The sequence below is a fragment of the Mus caroli genome, unplaced genomic scaffold, assembly GCF_978045245.1.
Source record: "Mus caroli unplaced genomic scaffold, Mus_caroli_1 scaffold_12, whole genome shotgun sequence".
NCBI lineage: Eukaryota > Metazoa > Chordata > Mammalia > Rodentia > Muridae > Mus > Mus caroli.
Genome location: NW_028227267.1, coordinates 94,348,357 through 94,374,437, shown reverse-complemented (window position 1 = coordinate 94,374,437; position 26,081 = coordinate 94,348,357). Strand labels below are relative to the sequence as shown.

The 26,081-nt window shown below is 35.4% G+C and overlaps 1 protein-coding gene across 2 annotated transcripts in view; it reads left to right on the top strand.

The window, feature by feature from the left end:
• Positions 1 to 26,081, top strand: part of Dach1 (dachshund family transcription factor 1) — a 383,574-nt gene that overhangs the window by 332,997 nt on the left and 24,496 nt on the right. For both annotated transcript variants that reach the window (XM_021181594.3, XM_021181596.3), the window contains 3 exons: positions 6,928 to 7,075; positions 9,954 to 10,097; positions 10,527 to 10,595. In XM_021181594.3, coding sequence (XP_021037253.1) covers positions 6,928 to 7,075; positions 9,954 to 10,097; positions 10,527 to 10,595 — 361 coding nt within the window. The remainder of the gene's footprint in view (positions 1 to 6,927; positions 7,076 to 9,953; positions 10,098 to 10,526; positions 10,596 to 26,081) is intronic.

The following is a 26,081-nucleotide window of genomic DNA, read 5'->3' as shown; positions in this document are numbered from 1 at the left end:
GATAGTTAGGGCGTATCCACCCACCCACAGTATGCTAGGAGTATTTAGACTATGCATGCTATTCCCATAACTTCTAACTAAGTATTTATTTTAGAAAGAAAGAGAAAATCAAATGTACATATTGTAGGCAAATTAAATATGTATTTAAGTATTTAAGTATTCTAAACCTGCTTTCTTTTTCAAACATATGCCCCGAGGACATAGCTTAGGAAAATTACCTATAGGATGATAAGCAAAACAAGCTAAAGTATTAATTTTTGGGTTTTATTGATTGAGATTTGGAACTATTAAAGCTAGGTCATCAATCTAAAATTCCTTAATTAAAAATTATATGTATTTACATCAGTCTTAGCATGTCTATATAGACATAGTGTTATATGCCTATAAATATTTAAAACACCCTCATGTACACATTCATGAACATATGTATACATAAAATAAAACTAAAACATAAAATCAGAGTTCCAAACACAGAGAAACAAATACAAATGCATACTGATAATAATATATGTGTGTGTGTGCGCTGATTTTTTGATGATTTCAAGTAAGTTTGTAAAACACCACATGCTAACTCTTATTATTGGCCCATTTATTGAGTAATGGCATTATCCAAGGTGTCATATAAAATGCTTAGACAATCATGAGCCTGGCTTATTAAATATAGAATATGAATATGTTTGCTGTCTGAATTTTAATTTGGGTAATTAAAATCCGCCCCCCTCAATTTTTGTCTTCAGGTTCAAGTATGTATAATTGAGTTCTCTGCTTTCTGTATCAGAACTGTAACACACTCATATAGTCAACTTAATGCTCTATGGTTATCTGAAAAGTTCCTTGTTGCCATGAAGAGTAATTTCCCAAATTCCTTTAAAATATTGTTTATAGCATCGTTTTCAATGCAAGTGATTTTACAGTATAGTATTTGTTAACAACTTTTAATAATTAAATCCGTGATGATTGCTACAGATGTGTCCTCCACAATATCATTTTAATGATTTCCATCTCTTTCTACTTTAGAAGTAAGACTTATGGAAAATGTATTTGCATGTAAAAATTGAACTCTCATTACAATATTTTATTAATGCTTTAAGAATTCAGGACCTAGAAGAGTTGTAGAGTTTGATTTGTATCACTGGAGTATTTTACAAACTAAAAGTGAAAAGGAAAATATGAATAACAAAAATGAATAACAGTAATTAATGTTAAGGGAGGAATAAAATTTCATTCCATTTCTTTTTTTAGAACTTGTATTTTTACATGGTATTTACATGGTTTATTCGGTATAGTACATATACAGCTTTCTGTTTCAGTGTAGTCCCTGGACAGATTACAAGGCAGTTTAATATGAGGAAATGTTTTAGAGTCAAATACTTGGATGGGACACCTTCAAATATTGGCTGAAAATAGAATACACTCAATTGGATTCTCATCTTAAATCACTAAACTTCAAGTCTTAGAACTGACAGTATAATTACTTGTTTGTGCCTTTTTTACCCCCAAACCAGTGTATACAGTGAAAATGCAAATTCATTATAGAATGAACAGAAGTGAAGCTAGTGAGGCAATTCAGTGGGAAGGACACTTCTGACTTACCCATAGTAGAGTTTAAGTTTAGATTCATAAGTAAAAGTTGAAATAAAAGAGAGGATGAAGACAGTACATTTAGTTATAGATAGTTATTTCTAAAGATGCTTATATTAAAGGGTTCATGGTGGTTTGTGTGCAGAGAGAAGTTAAGAAAGTGGAACTGGTTCAGTGGTAGAGTGTTTGGCTTGCCTAGCATGTTCAAGGCCCCATGTTCAATCTTCCAGTGTCACCAAAAATAACACCACTAAATCAGAAATTAACCAATGTAGGAAATCCTGAAAGAGATGGTAGAAGGAGAAAAGGACAGCCCAAATTTTATTTACCCTGGTTTAATAATTAAGTATAACACAACTACGGCATTTGAGAAGCACTTTGCGTTTGAGTGTGAGAGGAAATACAAGGAAATAGAACTCGCCTAAGTATCACAACTGAGAAACTCTCATTATCCATCTCCGAACCAGCATCATCATAGCACACAAATTGTTTTACGTTGCCTTTTACGTTCTGTGAAAAAATGAAGAGCTTGTTTACTTGCCTTATTCATATAAAGTTTATTTGAACCTACCTAGAGAATAACATTATATCCAAAGCCTAGCTGCTTGTTTATTTGCCTTATTCATATAAAATTTATTTAAACCTATCTAGAAAATAACACTGTATCCAAAGCCTGACTAGGTTAAAGTTGCCAATATTGGTATTACATCCTTTATGATTATGTAATGTGATTTTCTTTCTTTTTTTCCTCATACAATTTTGGGCAAGACTAAAGTAAAAATAATACTAAAGTATACCCAGAATTCTTAACACCACTGTGATGGTACCAATAATGATAGTTCAAATCCTGGACTATATCCCTTATTTGCTAAACATTATTTACAGTAGCAACAATAGTATGACCAATACTAGTAAGAAAATATAGTGTGCCAATTGCAATGGTTCTATACAGTTTAAAATACTGACGTATTTATTTTGTACATGTGGCGGTGATTAAAGGAGGGGGTTGTCATGGTGCACACATGGAGGTCAGCAAGGAACTTACAATTGGTTCTTTCCTTCCTTCCATCATTTGTGTTCTGGAAACTGAACTCAGTTCATCAGACTTGACTGCTAGGTCCTATATCCACCCTGCCACCTAACCACATACAGTTCTATTTTACAATGATTCTTCTACATCTTTGGATATCGTGGCTGTGCATATAAGGTTATTGAGGTAGATATGGTAATAGTGATTTCAGAGCACTGGCTGACTTACTATAAGCACACATGACTCACAAGGTGGACTTAAACACAGAAGGGATGTTTCCTAGGAAGAACGTCATTGATTAACTTTGGGAAGCTCTGTAATATTAGACTGAGAAAATTTTAATAATATTTCTGTCATAGTTCATTACTTCGTGCTGTCATTTTTTTTCTTTCTATTATCAAAAGTTTGATTTTCAGGACTTTCACATAGCTGATGCTCTGACCTAAAGCCCTAGACTAGTAAAGTCTTAGGTGAATCTCTGAGCCCTCTGGACCTTTCTCTTTTAAGTTTTAATATTTTGTTGGGCAAAGGAATTGCTTCTAGTCTTCCTCAGATGGGAAGTTTTACTCATTTTTCTCTATGGCACATTATTTGGTAGAAATTTTATGTCACTTTCAAAAACAAATTTGAATATAACACAAAAGTAGAATAAGGAAACTTTTACTCATGGATAGAGCTGGTGTGTCTAAATCTTGGCATTCATATGAGAATTTCTAGAAGTCCTCTCATGTGCTGTCTGAATTGTAGAAACTGTAGTAACACTGTAAGGCTCACTGCAGTCACCCACCTCGGCAATTTTATGAGGTGGTTTACCTTCTGGGGGGAAAAAGAAAGAAGAGAAAATATTTTAGCTAATAAGAATTTGTATGATCATGAACATCAATCACAAATATTGTGAAAATAAATCTGTAGACAACCAACCATTGTCTTTTACCATTGTTGTGCCTCAGAATAAACCTCAACTCTATTTCCTTAGAGCTATCACCCAACTTCAGTGTTATGAGAATATAAAGACCCTTCAGAGGAAAAAAAAAGTCATGCTTGAAACTTCCCCCTCTTAACTGTAATATAAAATGTCATAGCACTGGACAGATATAGTCCTTCCATGTGAGACCACATGGTTACTGTAAATTTCTGCACACCACCTACCTGGAACTGCAACAGAATTTACACAAATTTGAGAATATTGGGACTGAGAGTTAAATGGTGTCTTAAGAACATGTAGATGTTGTGAACGCTGCTTGGTGTTGCTTTTTTCCAGTCTCCTGTTGCACTGATCTTGAATTAGCAGTCTGTATTTACATTGTTATGCACAGACTTACTGCTGGCAATGCCTTTCCATTGTGTATGGGTGAGTCTGGTCCTTATGCAGACTTTAGTTCACACTGGACTCCTACTGGTGTGCTTTAATTTAAAGTCTATATTTTAAATTGCTTATATATAGTCTTTATAGAGCATAAGATCCTAAAAGCTAATATTTTTCAGACACAATCAAAACACCATTGGCAACAGTTACCAATAACTGTAACAAAAGCATAAAGTAAATGTTAGTGCTCCGAGCAACTTCATCCTTTACAAACTGATATTAATAATAAAATCACACAGATTAGAGCTTAACATTAGTCAACGTGTTTATTTGTAATGATTATTTCATATTTAAGAACACCAAAATATTGTGTCTTGTCACCCAAGGACAATAATAGTTTAATAGTAATTTATTTTAAACAGCTACTGATAACACAACCAATCAACACATTAAGTGGTGCCAACATTGGCATCTTGCTAAATAATCTCTAGACATTGCAGCGAGAGGACATCTTTCAAAGATAAGTCAACAAGAGCAATCAGAGCAGAAAATTAGAATTTGGTATCTTAGAATTAAAATACAGCTAAACTAAAGTTTTAATTGGGGTGATCTGAAAGGGCACTTGATGTAATGATCTCTTTCATTTGTTACTAATTGTTTGTTCCTGGTGCAGAAGAAACATATACAGGAATGTTACTGAATTCAGTTAAGATGTCAGTTTCCTTAGAAGCTGTATTTTATTATTAAGCAACCAGAGAGTGGGGGTGGAAGAGCTGCTACATAGAAAAAAATTAAGCCAGAAAACTCTAGGTCGAACATAGCACACAATAATTATATATATATATATATATATATATATATATATATATATATATATATATATATATATATATAATGGCTTTGAGTGTATTAATAGTTACGCTGTTCTGCTGGAGACAGGCTATCTGTCTATATTCTCGTTCAAGTCAAGCCAAAGTTGGAATTCCTGGTTCAAAGTTTTCACACTGACTTTAAAAAAAAAAAAAAAAAGTTGAATCCTTGAGAATGTCTAGCAATGGCATTAAATTCCACCTCCTGTGTAATTTCAATAGCAAATTTCAGACTGGCACATTCACAGACCATGACAAAATACTTTATACTCCAAATATAGCATTTTGCATTGCTGAATTCATGGTGATAGAATTTTTAACTGCAATTTTCAGTAATAACTTTGGACCTAAATAACTCTGACAAAGCACACGGGATTTTTTTATATGTCGACTGTGTGCTCACATTTTACATTTAAAATATGAAGGAACAGCTAAATTTGATGAAAATTATACACCAGAAAAGTACATATCCCTATGATCAGTTGTAAGGCTAAATAAGTTTTGTTTTCACTAAACTCTTACTTGCCTGTGAAATACTCTCCTAATATTATTCTCAGATTATTAAAGTACTTTTAAGGTTTTTATAAAGATGACTAATAGCTAATCTTTTGTTCTAGATGCCTTAATTATATTATAGCCTCAAAAATAGAGCAGAGTGATCATTTTAATTTTTGAGTATTTTAATATTTTAAAATTATGGGCATAGTTTGGATTATTGGGGACTGAATGCTAAATAGTAACAAATATCCTTGCCTTTGTCAAAAACTTACATTACCGTGGAAGAGGGATGATATAAACCAGTGAATACATAGATATCTAATAATATTAATTGTGAACCTAATGATAATGATTAAGAAAGGCTAACAACATCTACATGAAGGGCATTTCTGGTTGGATGATTAGAGAAGTCTTCTGAATTGTGGCTTTAGGCAAAGGTAAAGTAAAATGGGGGTGTGAGCCATGTGAAATTCTAGAGGGAAGAGAAAGCTTCCTACAGCAGACACAGATAGTTGAAGTGAGGAACACAATGAAAGACAGCTTTTGTAGGGAACAAAATAAAGGGAGGCTCTAGGGAGAAGTTGGGGAGGAAAAGGGACCTAACAGATGCAGGCAGAGTTGCTGGACACTTTTCCACTTGGCCCCGGGTGAGCATGCCTGACCCACACAGCAGGGAACCCCGAGGCCATACCCTGTAGCCCTGGGGTTATTGGAGAAAGGGAATAGGGAAAGAGGTTCCCAACACTGATGAGAGTGGTGCAGCGGATCTTGATGGAGCAGAGACACTCTATGGTTTAAGAGCTTTATTGGAGTGAGTGAGTGAGAGAGAGAGAGAGAGAGAGAGAGAGAGAGAGAGAGAGAGAGAGAGAGAGGGAGGGAGAGAGGGAGAGAGGGAGGGAGGGAGAGAGGAAAGGAAAGGAAAGGAAAGGAAAGAAGAAGACAAAGAGAAAGAGAAGAGGAAAGAGAAGTGAGAGGTAAAGGAACAAAGGAGTAAGAGCAAGAGAGCAACTTGGGGGCCTAACAGCCCGTTTTATGGACTTTACTGTTGCTAGGTAACTGGGGAGGAGTTTAGCCTGAAGGTCAGAAGCTTGGGCCATTGCTTTTACATGACTACTGACCATGCTTCTCTTGTGGGGGCTGTGGGAGGTGGTAACTTAGGCAGGGGCCAGAGTTCCAGGATCATGAGGGAATGCCTACCGTGTCATGAAGGTGAATTATGACCATCTGGGTTCAGACCTCAGCTCGACTGGAGGCCAGACTGCAATTCCCTACAAGTTTTAGAGGGTGTGTCCTTGTTGGGGAATGGTTGCATAAATTTGAAGATGCTGTCAGCCTACCAGGCCATGCTGCATGGCTCCTATAGAACTGTTCCTGGCAACTTTTCCCATTTGTATTTTATAGTATGCTTTGGTGTGACACTTATTATCTTTTTCAAAAGCTGAGTAGTCTACTTCAAACCAATGAACCCACATACCATAAATATTTGTCTTTCTGAATAGTTTAATTAGACTTAGAAGGTTTTCTAGTTTGTTTTAATTGTTGTATTTATGCATTTGTGTTTGCAGGAATTGAATACATCTAAATAACTAACAAAATGGGTTTTATACCAAAGTATCCTTATGCTGAATACCTTCTTTGTCCAGGGCCTCTTGAAAGTTGCCATAGACAATGCCAGAGCTCAAGAAAAGCAGGTCCAACTGGAAAAAACAGAGCTGAAGATGGATTTTTTAAGAGAAAGAGAACTAAGAGAAACACTGGAGAAACAGCTGGCCATGGAACAAAAGAACAGAGGTACCTGTGAAAGTCCACACAATTCCAAAAGTTTAAGTGAAATATTTGACATAATAATACTGTTCTGTGTTTGGTTGTTTAATTTTTGCTACATTGCCTGTAACAAAGCTTAGAATAGTACTTGATTCCCAAGTTTATTGTATTTATGAATGTTCAAAGTCCATACTATCTTCTGTTTTCTACCTCAGGATTGGGTATATCTATCCATATCATTGGTCATATAGTTTTTCATTGCTTATAGGGTTTAATGAATTCATATTCCTTAAGATAAGAATGGGCTCTGATAAGATGAGAACTCTGACAAAGAATGTTGTGTTCACTCACAGTTGCTCTTTGAAAACCTCAGGAGTTAAAGTCATAAAACTAAAATAGAAAAGACTGATTATTCAAGCAAAGCAGGTTTGGTGAGATATTTATCAACTGACATGGAAGCTTGATGAATATCTGAGCAAACGACTGAAGTTAAGCGTTTGTATAATTTTCCTTCTGAATGCTTCATTTTCATTCAACAAGGTCAAGTACATGAAGTACAGATCAAAATGAATTCTTATTGGATAAAAATAATGGCATTATTGATCTGCAAATTGTTTCTTTTACAATATTGTACTGGTCATCGATAAATAATTTTGAAGGTCATTCATATTTGTGTATTTATTTTTTACATGAATTTGACGATGACAACCAATCTCTCCTTCGATTCAGCTACATGATTTCACAAGATCTGTAGAAAAGGGTGATTTCCCTTTCCTTAATTTTATAAGTATCCATTATAAATTCTTCAACTGTCCACCTTTCATGTTTGAGGTGGTCATTTAAAGATCATTGTTTCTGTTTTAGAATTTCCACAGTTATTGCATTAGTTGTAATAAGTCATTATCTACTAGGTGTCTGAATTCAGCATTTTAGAGACATCATCATACATCACATAACACTCATTCAGTATATAACATGGTATAAAATAATATGCATATGCATAGATTTAAGGACTAAAATAATTCAAGCATGATAATAGATGTGTGTAAAGTGAATGAGGATGTTTGAGCAAAGAGATGAATCTGTGGAACCATTTTTGATGAGAGAGCCAAATTTCTACTTTTTTCTAACCTGAATAAGATTCATATAAGATTAAATGATAGGCCGTAGGATTTCTAAAATAACCTTTGGAGACTGGCAAGTCTAGTAAGACCAGGTTTTGCCTTCAGTATTATTCCTCTAACCACTAGAGGGCAAAAACATCCACAGATCACACCCTGAATCTCCTCCCATTTAATTAACTTCCAACAGTAAGCTGAAAATAATAATTATTCATACTTACCCACTATAAATGTATCTACTCATAAAGTGTGTTATCCTGCAGACAACTGGTTCAATCTTATTTCAGGCAATCATATAGGAGGAAATTGAATGGTAAATGGCTCAGTGCTGTGTATTCATGTTTCATGATCATGTGTTATTTATAAACTTGTTTCAAAACTACTATATCTTTTCATGGATAAATAATATAACATTTGGAAAAAGAACTACAAGTACAGTAAAATAAGAATATTATTTCATTCTTATATGCAGAAAATTAGCATTATTTTGAATCAGTGCCAATTATTTCATAGATAACAATGTAGTCAATGCCCATTGGGGGTAAAATTATTTGAGATATGTGATACAAAAGCCAATGAGCTCAAGGGTTAATGGGCTGCCATCAACGTAGACCGAATGATGATACAAATGAGACATGGGGAGTAGAAACTGAAACTAAATATTTACTGGAACACTTTCCTACCTTTACATGCCTATTAAATATGAAATTAAGTAAATGCATTGTTCTTCAGTGGGTCACAAGACACAGAGCAATTTCTCTTTATAGCTAAAAGACTAAATTTGTCATAGTGGTTATTAATTATCCAGATAGATAAGTTTTAAAGAATTAACATTTGCCACCATTTCTTCCTAAGTCCATCTACATAGGTGTAGACAGAGTAAAAACCGTTTAATCTATGGATGTACACTTTGATTGTTCATATTGTTATTATTTGTTGATCAGCATTAAACACCACTATTCTAATCATCTCATGGGAGAAAATGTATCATAAACAACTTCAGTATCATACTACACTTTTTCATACAAAACCATGTCGTCGGTAGAACATTATAACTTCAAGGAAGATTTGCTATAGACTCTAACATCAACAAAATGAAGCTATAATATGTTTCCTTGAAACATGTTATAGTATTACCCAGGAAGGAATCAATTTTAGAAAAAAATAATATTGCTGATTATGTTGATATCATAATTATGTTAAAATGACTACTTTTACATATGAATAGCATATGTTATTCATCATATACATGCAATATTCTATATTTTATAAAATCAGAAGGAATAATTATTAAAAATCTAGTTGTTGTTTTTTTTTTATTATTTCTGGTTTCTTTCAGCAGCATTTGTAGAGGTACTGCCTCCTGAGACGAGGAACACACATACAACTATTGTGTGTGCTGTATAATGTGCACACAAAAATATGCACTATTGAGTGTACGCTGCAGTGAACTGACTGCAAGCAGAGACTAAGCCACAACTTTTATGTTTAACAAGCTCCCTGTATCAGTGAACACAGAATTTACTATACTTAGTACCGTCTGTTAAATTTATCTCTTCATAGGACAATTGAGCCGTTCTTGTAGTTATTTAAGGGTTAAATATAGAATTGGCTCTTATGAACATATTCTTTGGGATAATTTAAGGTGAAGTTGGGACTTGGGATTTCCTCTTTGTAGCCAGACTCTGATCTATAAGGAGAAATGAATATTATAAGGATTATTGACCATTTGTAAATCAGCATCATGACAGACCCGAAAAGTAATTTGCAGGTTTCTCTTCCAGCCATCGTTCAAAAGAGGCTAAAGAAGGAAAAGAAAGCAAAGAGAAAACTGCAGGAGGCACTAGAATTTGAGACAAAACGCCGTGAGCAAGCAGAGCAGACACTGAAACAGGCAGCTTCAGCGGACAGTCTCCGGGTCTTAAATGGTGAGAACATGCATGGTTTTGCATACGCAACTTTGATTTGCATTAGAGGAAGGACAATGTTGGACATGTGCTTGTGAGTGTGTATATGTCTAGGTCTCATGTGCTATTTGATAGGTGATTTGATCATTGTGTGATTTGATCTCATTATCTGGGACTTGGCATTGCTTTTCTGCTTCTCAAAATTCATTTCTACAGAAAAAGGATGCAAGATTAATCTAAGAACCGTTACTTCAGTCTATCATATGTCCAATTTTACTTTATGTATCTACACCTTCCGAAAATTCTTATAATTACCATTCTGTTAAATCTTGAAAATAGGAGATTTACATGGTTTTAATTCTGTATCAAACGAACAGGTAGCTCTTGTTTTTAAAAGGCAATAGGAATCAAATGAAATCTATGTCCTTTCTTAATTCTTTATGCTTTTAGACTCCCTGACCCCCGAGATAGAAGCTGACCGCAGTGGAGGGAGAGCAGATGCTGAAAGGACAATACAAGGTAGGAATTTGCAGAGGCTATAAATCTAGATCTGGCTATATGAGTTTTTCCTCTGCTTTAGGCCGCTATTCAAGCATGTAGCCTACCATCTGGGCCACATCAAAACAAGTTCAAACAAGGTCAAGTTCATCTTGCTTGTTTATAGGACTGAATTCATTTTGTGCTGATAGATTTTCTTTAAATTAACAGGTCATTTCTGTTTATATAATGCAATTAAAAGGGAATAATTAATTTTAAACATTGTATGATTTAATATTGGACACAGTGAATGTGTTTTATTGAGTGTTTGGAGCACAATCTAATTCTGGCAGGCTGTATAACTCCATTCTACATAAAGTCATGTGCTATACAAATAGTTTTAAAATGTAAAGGTGTCTACTCATTTTTGTGACAGCCACAGCAGGATACATATAAAATAGATTCACTAAATGCTAAGAATAAGAATTATTGTTTAGGTCATATGTGGATTTTCATATGTTCTGTGTACTATAATATACATTTAATAATGAAGGTATGCTGAGCAAGATCAAATATAGGATAGTAAGGAGGTTTTGTTAAACAGCTAGAAAGCTAGATATGGTATATCGTGGAGCCTCTGGGATTGAGCAAGAATGAAATCAGAAAGCAGCGTTTACTTTCCAACACCTATTCTAGACAAATCCACTAACAACATGAATATAGAAACAGGGGGAAAAAGAGCATTTGTTTTCTATTCCAAGTAAAGATGATTCTTCAAGGGGAAATCTAAAATGATTAATGGCCACAATCTTCCCCGATGCTTTTGTTTTACATTTTAAGCTCAATCATTTTTAGGGCATCATTTGATACAAATTGTGTTACTCAGTCAGCTCCAAAAGTGTCAGCCTGGGCTTAGTGTAAAAGCAGCACACTTGTTTTGTATCCTGTAAATAATCATCCACAAATTGAAGAAATATCCCTGGGGATATAATGTTATATATTAAACCAATATTTATCTTTCTTTATGCCATAATGATTAGTTTTAATTAACAAAACTTGAATAATATGCTATTAGGAAATATTTTATTGAGTAGAAGATTAATGAAGTTCTAGATACAAAAACTATCTCCTTTTTAACAGGATGATGCATTTCACTGCACTTATGCACATCTTTTGGATCATATGAAAGAATCTACTTTCTAGGAAATGTTACTCTTCCCAGAAAGCCAATTCTCATTATGAGGAATGAGACCCTCAGTACAGGTGGAGGTAACACCAGTTCTGGTGTGTTTACATAAGGGATTATGCATACACTAATTCAGCTCATATGAAATACTCTAGTAAACCTCAGACAGTCCAGTTTGGTATAATATTTATGTAATCTTCCACTGAACATAGGCAAAAGCTATAAGGATCACACATCTCTATATGTTCATTGTCATTCATTGTTAGGACTGATGAAGCAACGGTTTTTTTTTTCCCCTTGTTTTTCTTTTTTTGCACTTGGGTGAGGTGCCACAAGCCTGTGATTTCTAGAACTTTTAGAAAATAAAGCAGAGGAATTTCAAGTGGAAAACCATCCTGGGCTATTTAGTGAATTATTTCGCAAAAATACTGAAATCACATCAAATGTGTTGCTTATATATCACAGACTATATCTGGCATAATGCACAGGCAACAGAATTTGGGTAATTAATGAAATTGTTCCTATTTTCATTTTAAATTCTAAAGTTCACATATTTCTAAACATGCATTTTAATATAATTAAAGTCTTGCTATATAAGGATGAATATTGAAAACGCAAAATTTGTATTGCTGTGATTTACGTGTGAAAAACAATTATTTTCTTTCTTTTACTTTCAAGAATGAAGCCAACTGAATAAAGTAGTAAACATAACCCAATTGCTTCAATATTTGACGATGATGATTCATTAGGTGTTCCAGTCCTTTACATCTCAAATGGTATCCCTCTTCTGGGTTACCTCTCCACAACCCTCAATCTCACGTTGGCCCTCTCTCCCCTCCCCTTTGCCACCACCCTCTCCTGCCCCTCCAGCATTCTCCTATGCTGGGACATCAAACCTCCACAGGACCAAGGGCCTCCCATTGATGTCAGACAAGGCCATCCTCCCTTATATATGTATCTGGAGACAAGAATCCTTCCCTGTACCTTGGTTGGTGGTCTAGATCCTGGGAGCTCTGTATGGTCCAACTAGCCTACGTTTCTTTCTTTCTTTCTTTCTTTCTTTCTTTCTTTCTTTCTTTCTTTCTTTCTTTCTTTCTTTCTTTCTTTCTTTCTTTCTTCCTTCCTTCCTTCCTTCCTTCCTTGTTTGTTTGTTTTGTTTGTTTGTTTTGCTTTGTTTTGTTTTGTTTTGTTTTGTTTTTGTTTTTGATTTTGATTTTTTGAGCCCTGGCTGTCCTGGAACTCACTTTGTAGACCAGGCTGGTCTCGAACTCAGAAATCCACCTGCCTCTGCCTCCAGAGTGTTGGGATTAAAGGCATGCGGCACCACTCCAGGCTACACTGTTTTTCTTATGGGGTTGCAATTCCCCTCTGCTCTGCCAGCTCCCACACCAGGGTCCCTAAGCTCAGTAGGCTGTGGAACCAAGCATCTGCATCTACATTGGTCAGGAGCTGGCAGAACCTCCCAGGAAACAGCCATACCAGGTTCCTGTCAGCAAGCTCCTCTTGGCAACAGCAACAGTGCAGAGGTTTGGTGTCTGTAGACAGGATGGATCCCCAGGTAGGGCTGTCTGCAGATGGCCCTTCCTTCAGTCTCTGCTCCATGTTTTGTTCCTGTAATTCCTTTGGACAGGAACATTTCTGGGTTAAAAGTTTTGAGATGGGTGGGTGGCCCCATCCCTCGAATGGAGGCCATGCCTGTCTACTGGAGGTGGTCTCTATAAGGTCTATCTCCCTTTCTCTGTGCGTTTCTGCTGAAGTCATCTGCACTGGGTCCTTCCCTGGCGTCTGGGACCCTCCAGTGGCTGCCTCCAGTTCCTAATCCACCACTGCTACATATTTTTATTCGATTTCCTGACTCTCTGTACCTTTCTCCTGCCCCCTCCAGTACCTGATCCTGCCCCCCCCGCCCAGTTTTTCCTCCCCCTCCTCTCTCCTTTCCAGGTGCTCCCTCCCTCTACCTCCTACGATCTTCCTGTCCCCTATTCTCTGCAGGATTTATATACCTTTCGATTGTTGATTTTAAAATTCCGATTTTATTCCTAATTCACTTTGTGCTGTTCACAGTTTTTTTTAATGATTTTTCAAAGTTAAGAGTTAAAAAGAGAATTTATGCGATGAAAAACTTTATACCTATTAGTTTCTTCTGTCTTTGCACCTCCTCCTCTTCCTCCTCCTCCTCCTCCTGTCCCCTTCCCCCCTCCTCCTTCCTCTCCTTTGGCTGGCCTGGAACTCACAGATATTTGTCTGTCTCTGCCTCCTGACTGCTTGCATTAAGGCACACATCACCACACTCTGTCCCCACTCTTTCTATTACCATTACTTCAGCTTTCTATTTAATACTTTTGAAAGAATACCAAAAACAGATTTCTCCCCCTCTAACTCCATTGAGTAATAGTAAGGTTTTTTTTCCCTTCCTCTTTTGCTTTGTTTTGTTTTGAATTTTTCTTTTTTGTTTTTAACATCAAGATTAACTTAACACATTTATAATGTACAACAGAAGAAAATTAACTGTGAACTGCACGAAACAAAGAACATTGAGTAGATAAAAAGGCGATTAAGAACGAGTCCAAACTAATTTCTCATTTATGAACCAGTCTCTGTCGTGTGTTTTGCGATCTGTGGGGTACTAACTTGTTCACAGGTTAATAATAATAATAATAATAATAATAATAATAATAATAATGAAATATAAAACATACAAACAAAAAAACAAAACAAAACAAAACACAAAACAACCAACAAAACAAACAAACCCAAACTTCCTTGCCTCACTATGTCAACCAGAGTCCCTATGCCCAGCTGTGGTGCTAGGCTCAGCTGCCTTCTTATTCCCAGTCCAACCATAGCAGAAAATCATTCTCTATTCTGAAATGACTCATCTGAATTGGTAAACAACACAAAACATAAATAACCCACAATTTTTATACTCGTCATGTATTTTTAAGATTTTAGCCATCAATAATGCCACCCTTGGCATTGGAGTGAATCATCTAGATGTTGGATGCTTAAGGACCACTCAAATGCAAGATGATTACTGTCATAGTAGCACCTAGACTAGGCGAGACAGCATCTCATGGGCATTTTGTATCACCATTTCCATAAAAGCAAAAATATGAGAAAGAAGAAAACAGAATGGTGTAAGAAATAATTCTGAAGAATAGAATCATTAATTGTTTAATGGTTAATCATTTTCTTGACTCGTGAGGTAAATCTGTTTATAGTGCACAGGGAAAAATTCTGCACTGCTGATATGGCAAATAAGTAATTCAAAATTTATGAGTTTGGTTGAGATTCTAAATGCACAGTGAATATCCAAATATTTAACAGCAATTTGTTTCAGGATCTGATTTACATTGCAATTAGGTCTTCCATGCTGTGACTTTTAACAACCATCCATATTTTAATTTCTGCTGGAGTTTAAAAAGCATACTCTACTATATGTTTTATAAGATCATTTTATAAGATCATTTATATACAGAATTCATACACATATTCAGTTTTTATATGGCTTATGTGTAGTCAAAAACTATGGTCCCAAACTTCACTCTACTATCACTTTCAAAAATGTATGCTGTATATGGACAAACATGATAGTTTTATTAGTTTAAATCCTCTGCACATGATATTCTCTCTCACTAGACAATAACACCCATTTTTAAAAATATTTTTCTTTCTAATTTCTTTTTTTTAATTTTATTTAATTATTTTTATAGTCCAGATTTTATCCCCTTCCCAGGCCACCCTCTGACTGTTCCACATCCTGTACTTCTGCCCTGCCACCCCCCAGTCTCTTCAAGGATATCTCCATCCACTCTACCCACCTATTCCACTAGAACGCTCCACTCCCTAGGGCCTCCAGTCTCCTGGGTTAGGTACAACTTCTCCTTCTGAGTCCAGACCTGTCAGTTGTCTGCTGTATATGTGGTGGGGAACTCATATCAGCTGGTATATGCTTCCTGGTTGGTGGCACAGTGTCTGAAAGATCTTGGGTCCAGGCTAATTGAGATTGCTGCTCTTCCTATAGGGTTACCTTCCTTCTCAGCTTCTTCCCATTGGTTGGGTGTAAATATCTGCATCTGACTCTTTCAGTTGCTCGTTGGGTCTTTTGGAGGGCAGTCATGATAGGCCCTTTTTTTGTGAGCGCTCCATAGTCTCAGTAAAAGTGTCAGGCCTTGGAGTCTCCTTGAGGTGGATCCCACTTTGGACCTGTTGCTTGACCTTCTTTTCCTCAGGCTCCTCCCCATATGCATCTCTGCAGGTCTTTCAGACAGGAACAATTATGGGTTACAGTTTTGACTGTGGGATGGCAACCCAATCCCTCACTTGATTCCCTCTCTTTCTGCTGAAGGTGGGCTCTAGAATTTCCCTCTCCCTACTGTTGGACATTTCATCTAAGGTCCCTCCCTTTGAGTCCTGAGAGTCTCTCACCTCCCAGGTCTCTGGTATATAGTGGAGCATTACCCTACCTCCACCTTGTGAGGTTGCCTGTTTCTATTCTTTCTGTTGGCCCTCAGGGCTTCTGTCCTATTTTCCCCACCCAATACCTGATCATGTTTCTCTCTTCCCCTCCCTGTTTCCTTTCCCACCCAGGTTTCTGTCCCTCCATCCCTCCCTCCCTCTGTCCCTCCCTCCGTCCCTCCCTCCCTCCTCTCTCTCTCTCTCTCTCTCTCTCTCTCTCTCTCTCTCTATATATATATATATATATATATATATATATATATATATAAATATATACACACACACACATACTTATAAATCATAGGATCTTTCAAACACACATAGACATGTTTAGCTGCATCAGATTATAATATATGATTGTCTATTTTCTTGCCTCAGAAGGATCTCAAAGTTCAGTACACACACCTGGCTTGCCACTGAACCTTGCCCTGGTCTAAATCCTTACTACACGATGAGAAAGGATTGAAGCTTACCTTCCTTCCTCTTCATTTGAATGCTCAGTCCTCTCTATGTTGCTAACGTATTAGAATTAGTATTTGTCTTTTCCTAATCACCTTCCTGGTGTTTTCCCTCACTCGAGGGACAGTTTAGACCCTTTGTGGCAGACTTATCTATCCTCACAGTCTTGATTTAGAAGTTACTGTGTCCAAGAGTACTTCCCTGTTCTTCCTTCTCTCTGCCCCTGGAGTTCCTACTGGCTGCTCAGAACAAGTTCTATCAGTGCTGGGAGCTTTCTATTCCTCCTCAGGACCAAGCTGTACACTGCCAGCTCTGCACTGCTCAATTTCCTTCAGCTGGAGTTGGAGCCAAACCTTTACCATCCAGTTTGGTCCTGATTGTGGCCCTGCTGTCTGGTGGAATGTTGGCCATGTAGTAAGACATACTGCCGATCCTTGGAGGAAATAGATCAGGCTTTGGTAGTCAGATACCAAAATGTTTTCATTTTGATGGGTGAATTAACAGTTTGATTTGTTTTTGTACTTGTTCTTTGTATTTGACCTGAGATTTGGACTATGTAATTTTTTACTTATATTCAATATTCTATTTTAAATTTATATTTTGCTATCCTACAATCACACTTACAAAGAAATTTAATTTAATTTGCATACATTAACTTCACCCTTCTTTTACTTTTACTTAAAAATAATTAAACATTGAGCACTATATCACTTATAAACTCTAACATTATTTGGTATAATCATGTATCTAACATTTCACATATATATGCAGAAATTTTCTAAAATGTTTTAAAACTTTTACTTCCCTTAGAGAATTTATTTTCATTTTTTATGTAATAACTTGTTTTTTTTAATTTTGGTTTTTTTAAATCAATGCAAATATGAGCTGTAGTTCATCTGACATCATACTCTGTCTGCAAGTTGTGCTTACAAAATCTTGACTCCACTTGAAAGTACATCTCTTTTATTTACATCCAATAGCCATAATCAAAACTACTTGGCTTTTTATTCTCTTTTTGACTGATCTCAGATCATAGAAAACCAAATACTATTCCAATGAAAACACATAAAAGGCTTGCTTTCACATTCACAATCTTTTTTATTTAAAAATATCTTCTTTCTGCTTTCTAGATATTTGAAGATGCATGCTGACTTTTTAAATTATTCATCTATTCAACAAATCCATTTTAGCATTGATGTTATGCCAAGTAAACTATCATGATGTTACTGCCTTAGTATTGGGAAAGGAGTTTATGATAGAATGAAATTCTTTGTTGGACAAAGTTGGAAACTGAGTCTTAATGAAGGAGAATGGCTTATTAATGGTTGTAGCAAGAGTTTGTCAGTCAGAACTGCAATGGGTTCCAATTGTTTGATATATCACTATATTTTTTTCCCTGAGTGCTTATAGATTGTGCTTGTTAAATGATTTCCTTCTCCTTTATAATGGCGGATTGCTATTTGGCTACTAGTTTTCAGCTACCAAGTATCATTCATGATGCAAATGCTGCATAGATGTGTGTGTCTGTGTATGTGCATGTGTGTGTTTGTACGTGTATATATGTTATGTGTGCAATATGTGTGTGTGTTTTATGCGTGTTATGCATGTTTTGATCCAGGTTCATACTGTCATAGGCTGATTCAAATGTTCAGGTTTTCAACCTCAACTTGCTGTGTGGTGGGAGTACAGGCTTGCTTACCATGTTTAGCTTGAACTTACATACTTTATTAAGCTTTTTATTGCTTTAAATGTTCTAGCATGCAAATATCCTACTAACACAGTTTTCTTCATTTAGACTTTGTGACAGTATGCATTTAGTAAGTATGTATACATTAGTAATTGAGTGGATTTACAATGTGCTAGTCAGATTTTCTAGAGAGTACATATTTTAGAGAAACAATTATAGGTAGAAAATGTTACTTCTGTCTCAGAGTTCCAGAGGTATCAGGCTACCACAGTGGAGAATGCAACACAGAACAGAGATGCTATTAGAATGGAACCAAAGAAACATAGAGAAAGAATGCCTACCTGCTCATCTTTCTCTTTTCCCCTCATTTTCAATCTATCCAGACCCCCATCAGTTGTAGGATTAGCATCAATAACCTTCAGGGTGGATCCTCTCTTCAGCTATTCCTTGTTGGAAACAGCTTTGCAGATACACTCTGAGGTGCACACTATCAATTTAATCAAGTCAACAATTAAGATTAGGCAATGGGATTGAGAATGGATACTTATGGAGCCATTTCTCCTGTCTTATATAACATTCTAATTAAAAGAAAAAAGTAAAGGCAAAGATCAGAGGGGCTAATTAATTCCTTGATTATCAGTCTACCAGTTGGTTGTATTGCTTGGAATTTGCATTGATTAGGAATTGAGATTTACAAGTCCAAAGAAGGGTCTCCCTGACATAAATTGCAACCTGGACTTCCGTATCTCTGTTTCAGGATAACTACTTAGACAACTAACATACCACTCATTTCAAGTAGCCAAAAGGTTGTGAGTAAATTGAATTTGTCACTAGTAACATCCAAAATTATTACTACTAAAGAACGAGTTCCAGTGCAAAGCATCAATCCCTGTTTTGCTTTTTACTCTTTTATTAGACATTATTCACATATTATGCTTATAATCCCACACTAGAAACATCTCACTCTAAATGGATAAAGTAGAAAAAAATAAGAAATAAATTATACTTATATAAAAGATTCATCTTCATCCCCAAATCTTAGCATGTAATGGATTTTTCATAAACATAAAACATCATTAATACATGCATTGTCTTCATAGCATATTGTCTTGGCTAATAGTTTGTCAAATTAATACAAGCTACAGTAATTTCTGAACAAATAAACTCAATTGAGGAAAATGCCTTCGTAAGACTTGTATATAGGCAAGTTTGCCAAGTATTTTCTTCATTAATAATTGATGTGGGAGGGCCTAGCTCACTGTGGGTAGAGCCAACACTGGGCCCTTGGTCATGCATTGTATAAGAAAGAAGGCTATGTAATCCCTGCAAAGCAAGCCAGTAAACCACCTTCTTCCATGGCTTCTGCCTCACTTCTAACTTCTGGGTTCCTGCTTTTACTTTTTTCAATAGATTATGACCCAGATTTTAAAAGCCAAGTTACTGTTGGGGATGTTTTATCATAGTGCTAGAAACCCGAATACACAAATCTTTGATTTCTCATGGGAGGTGTGTTTGAATAGATAGTTAAAAGGCAAACCCAGACTTGAACTTCAACAGTGCCTAACGGAAGCTCCCTTAAACTTTAACCATCTTCATGACCTTTTAAAGTCTAACTCGATTGTCATATAATTGCTTCTTGAAAATCTCCTTTCCCATATTTGAAAACAAACCTCTAAGTTTCCCATGGGAGGGAAAATTAGTAACACATCTCTACAGACCCAACAGCTCCCAAACACCAGGACTTCTCCTCAATTTCAGGATCTCTTTTTACTACTTTTCATCATTTAACAAAATTCAATTTCAGAAGGTTAATACAAATATTAATCCATACGAAACACCTAGCTGCTAGGTGACAGTACCCATACAGCTGGATTTTACCATTAATATTAAATTTCACGATAGTAAAAGAACTTATTTAATTATTTACAAGTTGTCAACTTGTAAGCCCTGAAATTGTTACTTTTTAAATACATAATTTAAATATTCATTTTTGGAAAGTTGGTTCTTATTTAGTACATGTACTGGCTAGTTTTCTGTCAACTTGACACAGCTGGAGTTATCACAGAGAAAGGAGGAGCTTCACTTGAGGAAATGCCTCCATGAGATCCAACTGTAAGGCATTTTCTCAATTAGTGATCAAGGGGGAAAGGCCCTTTGTGGGTGGTGCCATCTCTGGGCTGGTAGTCTTGGGTTCTATAAGAGAGCAGGCTGAGCAAGCCAGTAAAGAACATCCCTCAGTGGCCTCTGCATCAGCTCCTGCTTTCTGACCTGCTTGAGTTCTAGTCCTGACTTCCTTGGTGATGAACCGCAGTATAAGCTGAATAAACCCTTTCCTCCCCAACTTGCTTCTTGGTCCTGATGTTTGTGCAGGAATAGAAACCCTGACTAAGACAATATATAATTTGTAATTCATCCCATAGAAGACTGCTTATAGAGAGTTTAAAGAAAATAATTTGTCTACCCGAACCAAATTTTACACGTTAAAACGTGTTTAAAATAAAAAAAAAAAAAAAACAAAACAAGAATAGATATTGTAAAATCAAAACCAACCAACAGAAATAGCGGCCAGGGATTTATACCTAGCCCTCCTTTGACTAATGACTCCTATTGACTCATTTGGACTTAAAGGATCAGCCTGAAAATGATCTAAACTACTGCATTCTTTTAAGGATGTAAGTTTTAGAAATGTATTACTCGAGCAAAACAAAGCAATAACAAATTTGCTTTTAGTCCTTTAGCACTGACTTGGGGCACTTAGCATTGTTTCAATACATTTAGTCAGTTTAAGGTGGCATTGTTTATGTTAAACAAACGGTGATCATCATCCAAGGCCGTAACCAATAAACAATTTACAGTTCCATACTTGTGAACCATTGCTAATATTCATGTAACCAGAATTACACGTTAACTTCAAATAGTTTCAGGGGGACACATGTATTTCATAAAGTATTATATTAAGGTTTATTTATAATTTTAGTACATGCTTTGTTATGTCTTGAAAATTAAATTTTTAAAGTGCATTTTTTGTGAATATCCATAAATTCCAAGTGCAGAAATCCTCTTCTAGATCTTTGTTCAGAATACCTTCTTTTACTTACAATAATTATGCAGGAAATTAATCTTAGGAAACATTAACTATTAAAGGCCTAAAATACTACTATTATTAGTAGTAGTATATAAAACAATTTCCTTATCTTTGTTGTCATACTGCACACTTGTAGTGTCTTAGATATCATTATTTTTTCTTGCAAAAATACTATAATGAAGAATTGGCACTATGTGAGTTTCAGAGATGTAGCAATTATATATCACATATATCTAAAATGTTCAGAGTTAACTTGACTTACAAGTTAGAGAGGAAAGTGGACATTGTGCAGGTAAATTTTTATCAGTATTGAAACAGCATTCTTAAAGCAGAACTAATAATATGTAAATAATTGAAGTTAACTGGCTCATTTGTAAATGTGTTTATGATAGGGTTTTATGCTATGTGAAGAACGAAAGTAAAAGAGATAAGCAGAAACTGTGAATGATTTGAATAGTGGACCTTAAAGATCAATGCAATGTTGTATCTCTGATTTAGTGTCATAATTACTGAAGTGAAAGAGTGATTAAGCAAACCATACCAATAAAATTCACAGTTGATCATAATTTACAAAGCGTAGCATGCATCTGTTTCAACAGCATTGAATAAAAGGGGGATGTTGACAAATTTGAGGGTGAGTGAAATAAAATCCCCTTTGTGAAAAGTTCCCAAACTGCTTTTAGCAAACACTAAGAAGGTTAATATTGAATCATAACACATGTGCACATAGCATAGTCTCCAGAGCATCTTAGTGCTGCTGAAAACATGCATGGCAAACAATGTGTCCAAAAAGAGTATTTAAATAAGACTCTGGTATTATAATGATTAATATATAACTTCATTAATATATAAGTTCACTACGTTAATTTTGGAAGAATTTTATCTTTGTATTTATGAGAAACTTACTTAAATGTTTGTGCTTAGAATTTCAAAATTCTATTATCACGAGAAAAAATTGATGAGATTTATAACCAACTATTTAGTTATTGAAGATGATAACGTAAAAGATATAGATAATTCATATCAGTGAATTTATACCTTACACTCAGCATCACTACATCCACAGCCTTTCTTCTCCTTCACTGTTGCCTGGACATCTAAGGGAAGTTTAATAAACAGAATAGCTTCTTTATAATGAAACATAAATACACATTTTGAAACTGTTTATTATATTTGAGTGTCATAAATGTGATCTGTAAATAGTTTAGCTACGGGCGAGGAATTCTTGTCTTTGTTCATTTAAATATGGAATAACCATGAACAAAATTTAAAAATTGATACAAACAAATGGATGTGGAAAGTCCATTATCAACTTTAGTAGCATATGTCGTTTAGACATTCGAGACATATAACACCCTTTGATACAGACACTCACTTAGGAAAAAATTAAAACATCATCATTTACACCATAAATATAAAAAGCTTATGGTGCCTTATTCCACCTCCCGTGGTCAGGGACAGAATGCAGACATGCCACAATAATGTTTTTTTTATTTCTACTGTTCGAACCATATTAATGAGAACATCATTTTGGAGAACTAATTATTTCTATTTGTCTTGTGTCACACTTTCTAATTCCCCTATATTAGCACAGCCAAAGCAAATTAATTGCTTTTCCAGCAGTTGAACCTTGTCCAAGAATGAGCTCACATTCCCTTCCAGTTTCCCTGTTTGTGGGAGCGCATTGTGTCAAAAATTTCTCTTGATACTAAACATAGTCTCAAGAATACCTTTACAGATTTCTGTGTGCTCACTTGATGGAATTTATAAGTTTAAGTGACCCGCCAGGAAAGATAAAGTTCTTAGCCACGAGATTATACATCAAAACAGTTAAAGTGAAATTAAAATTAAATGAATGAATCTCACTGAAGCAAAAAAAGCAGTAATTAATGGTTCCCTTAATTGTCTTCATAAAATATTTGCATGGGTCTAATTTGCATAATTTGCATGTATTAATTAATCTTTCAAAGGAATTTTGTGCTGAGAGAAGCCAAAAATCTCTTTGTTTTATTTAAGATCTAATGAAATATTTATCTTCTTTAATGAACTTCTCATCTTCATTAAAATAAAAATTGCACAAGTTTGTATGTTTTAAATGTTTTTATAATTGAAGTATTCAAAAAAATCTCTTTAGACTTAGAAGAGCTGAAAAACAAACACATTATTTAGCATTCAGTATCACTTCAACAGTACTTACACTTTAAAAAAAGAAAGTTCAATCACGCTTTCTAAAAGGGTGCCGAGCATTTGGTAAATGAAAATTGCATTTTTTTTTCATTTGAAAAACTGAGAATTATAAAGCCTGATTATTTCTTTCAATGGCTATGTTATTTTTATGGCTGAGATAGCAGGCAACAAGGGTCCAGATAAGGAAAAAAAAATCAGTATGTTCAATTGTTCAGGATAAAGTTTACTGGCTAAAAATATTTTAGCTAGTTCAAAGAAACAAGTCTATTAAAATTCACTTTTATATTTGTAATGAGCGCGAAGCCAACAGTATTTCCTGGCAGAACCTGCTCAGCTTCGGCTCTGTTCTAAATCTGTCTACTGAATAATGGCAGCAGGGGTTTCTGCTCTCACAAACTGAGGGATCATAGCGAAAACCAAGAGACGTGCCTTGGAAGGCTTGGAATCCAGAATCTCTATCTGGTGCCAAATCATATATATTCATGGGAACCGAGAGGACGTGAGGAGGGAGCACGGACGCTAACAAGACATAAGGCTAGAGGAAAGACGGTCTGTCCACGGCGTTCATTCTTTATGGTGCCGCCCTATCTCGCAGGTTAGAAAGAGGTTCATTCCTAACAGAGCTGAAGGTATGTCAAGCGTTTTCCATTTTTCCTTTTTTTGTTGTTGTTGTTTTTTTTTAATCTCTATGGAAAGCTCCTTTGATATTTGAAGAAACTGAGGCACATGAATGTATATCAGGAGCTCAACACTAAACTCAAAATCTGAGATCCATTTGTTTTTATGTGCCTTGCTTTCTGTATGACGGCCTTCTTTTTATATGATCATAATTTACGAAGTGCCTCTGAGTAGCTACATGTAGCCCAGATAATAATGGTGGTATAAATTTATAAGTATTAACATTGAAATTGCAAATATATAATTCTTTTCATGTAAAGTTTAGTAATGTGATAAAATCAATTACGCTGACTTTGGCGCTCCCATGAACCTTATCGTTAGTGAAAAGATATTTTCTGCAGTTGTTTCATCCCTGACACTCGGTCCTAATTTACATTTTCTCAAGATGTTTTCTAAAACAAAACAAGGCTTAGTTTGCTTTATAGTAAAGAAAAATCCAATCATTTGTATAGGGATGATTAATAAATCAGTTATAAAATAAATTCCAATACACAATTTATTTGACACCAACATAGTTTATTAAGCTGAATACGAAAGAATTAAAAATGTCATCATGCAGTTTAGTGCCAGGAAAGTCGCAGTGAACTTTTAGGAGACTCTAGTGTCATTCACATTGTGACTTTGGGATTTCACTTTAACTCCTAAGAGCTGTCCCTCTGCTGATATTCTGACACCATCAAGATGTCAACACATCTCTTCGTTTTTCTGAGTGTAAGCCCCGGTGTGATGTGCACATAGTCTGCATACACACATACATAGGGACTTTAAATCCAGAACTCCTGGATTCCCATTCCCATGTTTTTGTTCATTCTTGGCATAATGCTGACTGTGCAAGTAGATCCTTTTAGCTCTTCAGATCCTCCATCCCTAAATCTAAGAAGATAGGTATATGTACCCCTTTATGACTCGACCACAGCTGACAAATTAACATAAACAGAGAACTCCGGAAGGTGGCTGGTAAAAGCCATGTGGAAGCTACTGTTGGCTGTTATTACAACTAGATGCAATTTTAATGTGACAGTATTTTCAATCCTATTCCTTCCTGAAAAAAAATTACACATACCTCAGAAAGGTTAATTCTTAAAAGAAAATTTCCTCCGCAATCACAGCATTTTCCTCTGCACATCACTCAGACTTTTGTTTAAGACACTGTTTAAGCTGGCAGATGGAAATGGTGCACACCAGACTTTCCAGGGCACTTAAAATTTCACCACAGGGTGTGACTTTCACTATGTCAACTTAAAAAATATAGCTTAAAAAGATGAATTTGTGGCCACAAATTATGTGTGAGTGCTTATAAGTTAAGTAAAAGATAAACTACACTTTTACTCGAATTTAAGATGGAAACAGTAGAGCATCTTTAATTTTTTAATTATATTTTGGCAAATCTCTGTTAATATGATTTGTATTATCATACAGTGTGGCGTAACTGCACACTCTTCTAATTCATATCTAATCACACTCCTGAGATAGTAAATCTCCAAACAGAGTTCCACTTAAGCTTACTAATTATACCTATAAAACGATGAATGATGGCTACAAATTATTGGATCTGACTCTCATTCTTTATTTATTTCTCCCTAGGAGAAAGAGCAGTAGATGGGGAGATTTCAGTCCATAAATTATTCCCATATGTATTCAGGTGTACTATGTCTAACTGTGATTCCATACTATGGTTTTACACTTAATTCTGACGCCCATGAAGTCATGGTGGTAGAACTAAGAGGTAGATATTTGCTCCTCATCGTAAAATATTAGCTTGTATTAGTAATTATAATGTCTTCATTT